This window comes from Musa acuminata, chromosome BXJ3-7, assembly GCF_036884655.1.
Source record: "Musa acuminata AAA Group cultivar baxijiao chromosome BXJ3-7, Cavendish_Baxijiao_AAA, whole genome shotgun sequence".
Lineage (NCBI taxonomy): Eukaryota > Viridiplantae > Streptophyta > Magnoliopsida > Zingiberales > Musaceae > Musa > Musa acuminata.
The window spans coordinates 28,112,667-28,117,769 of NC_088355.1; the positions used below are offsets into that span (position 1 = coordinate 28,112,667).

General features: G+C 38.9%; 1 protein-coding gene across 1 annotated transcript; it reads right to left on the reverse strand.

Moving 5' to 3' along the window:
- Window positions 1-229: 229 nt before the first annotated feature.
- On the reverse strand, window positions 230-4,767 carry LOC135643485 (uncharacterized). Its single transcript, XM_065160500.1, has 3 exons — window positions 4,397-4,767; window positions 1,921-3,222; window positions 230-753 (listed from the first exon to the last, which is right to left on the reverse strand). Exons 1-3 carry the CDS (start codon window positions 4,577-4,579, stop codon window positions 526-528), a joined length of 1,713 nt encoding a protein of 570 aa, XP_065016572.1. The 5' UTR covers window positions 4,580-4,767; the 3' UTR covers window positions 230-525.
- Window positions 4,768-5,103: the final 336 nt, after the last annotated feature.

The following is a 5,103-nucleotide window of genomic DNA, read 5'->3' on the forward strand; positions in this document are numbered from 1 at the left end:
AAAATTTCATAACATCTTCCATAGGCATAGAAAAATAGAAAAAAAATGGCTTTGGATGTTCCTCTTGCAAAGTAATTTTTACTTTAGAGTGCCAAATACCAGCTTGACAGTTATAGAACAGTCAGAATCATGATTTTGTAAGAGAAACTTTTATGAGTTGCTATTGAAGACTTCTTTGAAGATTAAATGTTTAATCAGCAGCACAGAATTGGCATTTTGATCTTGAAACTCACTATCTAAATACTGTAGTCATTTATTTCCACATAGAGCAAGTGCATCTACACCTTTCAAAAGGCCAGTTATTACATAACAATAACCAAGATAGGTGAAATGCTGTAATTAGAAACCATGAAAGGGGAATCAGGAATCTAAATTTACAATAATATTTAATGTAACTGCACTTCAGTTATGATAATGTGTCAATCCAAAGCTTAACAAGAAACACCAGGCACACAGAGACTCAAGTGGCTGATACCTCGGAGATGAGCATCCAAGATGAATCAAGATGTAAAAGATGTCGGGCAGTTAGCTCTTCTGATGAACAGCAATCACATGAATGTCCATTTCCTTCAGCATGATAGAGCGCCCGCATGAATCACATGGTGCTGTTCTGGACCCACAAATACTCTCATGTTCTGAAAGTCCTCTAAGACGATCCCGAGCATCTGCTGGTGTATTTCCAGCTTGCACCATGTCTCCACAGAAACGGCATGTAATCAAACGAAGAGGACAAATTGCCGATTGGTGCTGGACCTGCCACAAGTGAACAAACAACTGATATTAGTTTCCCAATCCATCATATTTTGACATGCAGGTGCAGATTATACATCCAACTATTAGACTGTAGCATGTCAGACTCATTTCCTTGTTATAGAAAATGATTAAACAGATGAAATAAAGAAATTATCAACTCAGGACTACTCCAGAAATTCATTATTACAATACGACAGATTAGGCTGAAAAATGGATAACAAAAAAAAGGAAAGATTGCTGGTTTTGTTAATTCTAATTCTGTTTTACGAATTCAATGGGTCACAGACTTAGAATGAGAATCCTTCTCAAAATTAATTAGTGGTGAAACTAAGCAAAAGATATTTAGGATGTTGCTTAATATGCCAAGATAACAACAAAAGTTTCTATGAAAATTCAAAAGAAGAAACCTAAAAAGAAAGGAGGAAGAAAGTATGGTTTAAAATCTGGATCCAGGACCAACAACAGTACAAATCAGCATAGCAACAATCGGTACAGGTCGATATCCTCAAATAAGAGAAAAACGAGGAGAGAAGAGAGGAAAGAGAGGCGGCGACAAAGACATGACAGGAAGATGAAGAGAAGGGGAGAGAACTAATAAAAGAAGAAAGAAAGAAAGAAAGAAAAAAAGAAAGAGAGAGAAAAAACAGACAGTTGCCAAAAAATAAAAATTAACTGCAGCAATATCAGAAAATATTCAGTACCAATTTGCTTACACTGCCAACAAGATGAGTTTTAAAGTGGTACTGGATTTAAGTGAGCGAAATTGTCCAGCATACAAATGTTACTGGACTGAACCGTGTCAAATTGTCAGCATACATCCCAGTTGGCTATCAGATAGGTAAATGCCAGCCCATTAATTGATACAAACAATAGTTCAAACCTTGAAACAAAGAATGTAGGAGAAAATACACAAACACCCAACAAGCTCTAATATCATGATTAACCATTTAAGGAATATTTATAACATAAAAGAATGAGATCATGGAATGTAAACCATCAACAGTTAGAAAACAGCAAATGTGAACTGAAAAACATGCCCAGAAAGAAAATCATGTTGCCTTGTATGCAGACTATTGTTGAAGTAGATGTAGAACGAAGCTCAACAAAATCTTGTAAACAGGTGGTTAAGAGCACACAAAAAAGAAAATCAGCATACAAGTCACCTACCATTTGTTCCTTCTCTAGTATCACTCCACATGGACAATGAAGTGGCTCATGAAACACCTTCATGTGTTTCTCCATCTGTCCCTGTTGGAAGGCTTGGCCACATTTATCACAATGCATATGGTTTGCTGCTTCTTCCTTCCTGAGGACAACACCACAACCATTATGTTGGCAAAGAACATTGTGCCGAATGCAATATGCCTCGTGGAGTAAAATGCTGCGGCTGGATATATAGTGTTTACAGTTTCGGCATTCAACAGTTTCCATATCAATTTGAGATGAAGCAGTAGCATAACCCCCAATCTTTTGCTTAACATTGTCTTTTAAAGCCGCACAGATATGATACTTTGTCATGCCTTTAAAACCAAAGACACCAATGCTATAGGTACCAGCAACAGTGCTTGGATCCTTCGGTCTGATTATCAAAACTTTTGAACCCATCTCATGAGATGACCATTCATGACGATGCTGGGTTGGGAATATCAATGGATGCCTTGATACATATACATTGGTATCACCATCACTTTGATCTGCCTCAATCTTTACTTCAACATTCATCTGACCAGATGTAACTTTGTCACTCATAGCATCCTCAACAGAGAACTTGTAATAATTAAAATTTCCTTCTTCCACAATTCCTTCTTCAGTCTTTCCCATGACAAGTGGTCTAAGCATGTGCTGACTCCTATTAGTCTCTAGAGCAGAATCAGGTCCTTCTATATCAACTTCAATATCTGTTTCTAGAACAGAAACACTTGAATCGGGTTTTAGTTCAAGAACTCTTAACTTGTAGTTCAGTTCCCCATAACTGACACTGATGATATCACCTTGAGAAAGTGTTGCATGTCTGCGTAGAGTTGTCTCAAGTACAGCCTTGTGGTTTGGAATATCAGAGAAGCCCATCCCATCTGTTTGTAATTTTGCGTAAGTTCCTTTGGGCAAGCTAACATAGTGCACCTCGACAAGAGGAACATCTAGACTGACACCAGAAAGTAAATTGCTCCATACATGTGGAGGTAATTCCACTGAACCCTCCCTCGCAGTAAATTCCAAAACTCCTGAATGAGTTGCTTGATGTTCTCTTTGGTCAGTAGCATTATTATCTAATGGAACCAACTCGTTAATTATTGACAGCCTGAAATACATGGGACCTTTATCCAGGGCCCCTTGATCAGACAATTCTCTAAAGCATGAAGGTGGTAATTTGATTTTATCTCCAAACCCATTAAAAGGTACAGCTTCAAGTGTATGGGAAAATATGACTCCGTTTCCTCGAAGCATGCTTTCTTCCATTTGTCGTTCCGCCTAAAAGAGGTATTAGATTTTACGTTAAGAACGTCGAAAAGAATTTTGCAAGAAAGAACTTAAAGGAAAAATGCCATACCAGAAAAAATACACATTAGAATTCTTCAATGGCAATGAAAAGACAAGATTCGGCATTCTCGACATATTTTCTAATTTACTCCTCAAAATTCATTAATCAAGTAAATGCATTCTACATGCAGAGAGAGGCTGATACAGCAAGCAGGCATCACAACAAGCCACCACATGGTGAATTTGTGATGCAATAAATTTGATCACTTAAACCAACATGCATACAAGGTATCACACTAAGCAACAGATTCAGAGAGTCTAAAACTAGATAGAATTGATTTATGATGATAAGCATTTAATGCTGAAGGTGGAAATTTAATATGTAAAGTAACTAAAGCAGATCATATCAGCAAGCCATTAGACAAAAATTATTGACAAAGAATTGATTATATTTGGCATATGAATCTTCAAGCGAATATGTTCTTAATACCTGCGTCACTAAAAAGAACACACCAAATAAAAAAATATTCGTCCTCTGCAATTGATAATCCAGAACTTCAAACAATATTATCATATCCAAAACCTTAAAGATTCCAGATGATCATATCTAGATTGAACCATAACCAAATCCCAAGGCCCAAACAATCTAATTCCGCCCTTTAAACTTTTGGTGACTTCCAGTTTTCCTAAATTTTACAAGACTCTGCAAGTTGAACAAATTGAAGAAAGATTATCTACGGCTACGATCTATGAGCAAGCATGATTTACAACCCCAGAAAGACTTCTATTGGATGAATGACCAACAACCAGGCAAGATCATAATGATATCCGCAAACTTTGACGTCTATTCTTCTGTTAACAAACAATTGCAATTTTGATTAATTGTTAACTTTGACATAACCTGCATTCTGAAAGACCAACTTCTTCAGAAACATACCCAAGGCAAAAATTGTGCCCATACAATCAACAAATCCACGAGCTTTGTATCCACAACAGGAACCAGATTCTTCCCCAGAATAGAAATATACGTTACCTGGGTTACCAATGCTATGCATATTCCAACAGTGAAGCGTACGTGAAAGAAGAGAACTTTTTGCCTAATTGAGCAAGAAATAAACATTGAAAGACATATACAGACAGAGAAGGAGGAAGAGACATATGAGACCTCGAGTTGTGCGCGGGCGGCGTCGAGGCGCTTGGAACGCTGGGCAGCCTCGATGGCGTCGCGTTGGCGGGCAGCCTCCGCCTTGGCCCGCTTCTCCCGTTCGAGCTTGGCCTTGGCCCGCTCCTTGCGCTCCCTCTGCTCCCTCTCCAGCTTCTCCCGAGCCGCCCTCAGCTCGAGATCCATGTCGATCGGATCGAATCAAACCACTTCCTAACGTGATATGCCCTGTTCCCTCTTCTCGATGGGATCGGGTCGATGTGAACACGAAGATATCCAGACGGCAGAGAAGGGGGCGGAGTTGGTGCTGCTGCAAAGAGATGAGATCGTCGTCGACGATGGAAAGACAAGGTGGGATTGAGATTCACGAGCAATTTAAGTACGACCGCAGGCGACGGGAAGAGAAACAAGGGAAGGGAAGGGTTGGAAACCACGTGTTTTGCACGTGCTAGAGAGGTGCGAATTATCGAGAAACTTTCCACGCGTGTGGATGGATGATTCCTGATGGGTCCTGTGGACGGACCCGATTGATTACCGACCCCGACTCCAATCAAACATATGCACTAATCTTAAACGATGGGGAGGAATTAATGAATTGTGGTTATGAATTATGTATATTTCTTTATTGCCTACCATTCCATGCAAATCGATTTTTTTATATTCCTACTTAGTTATTAAAATTGAATACTCTATTATCCATGGCTTTTAAG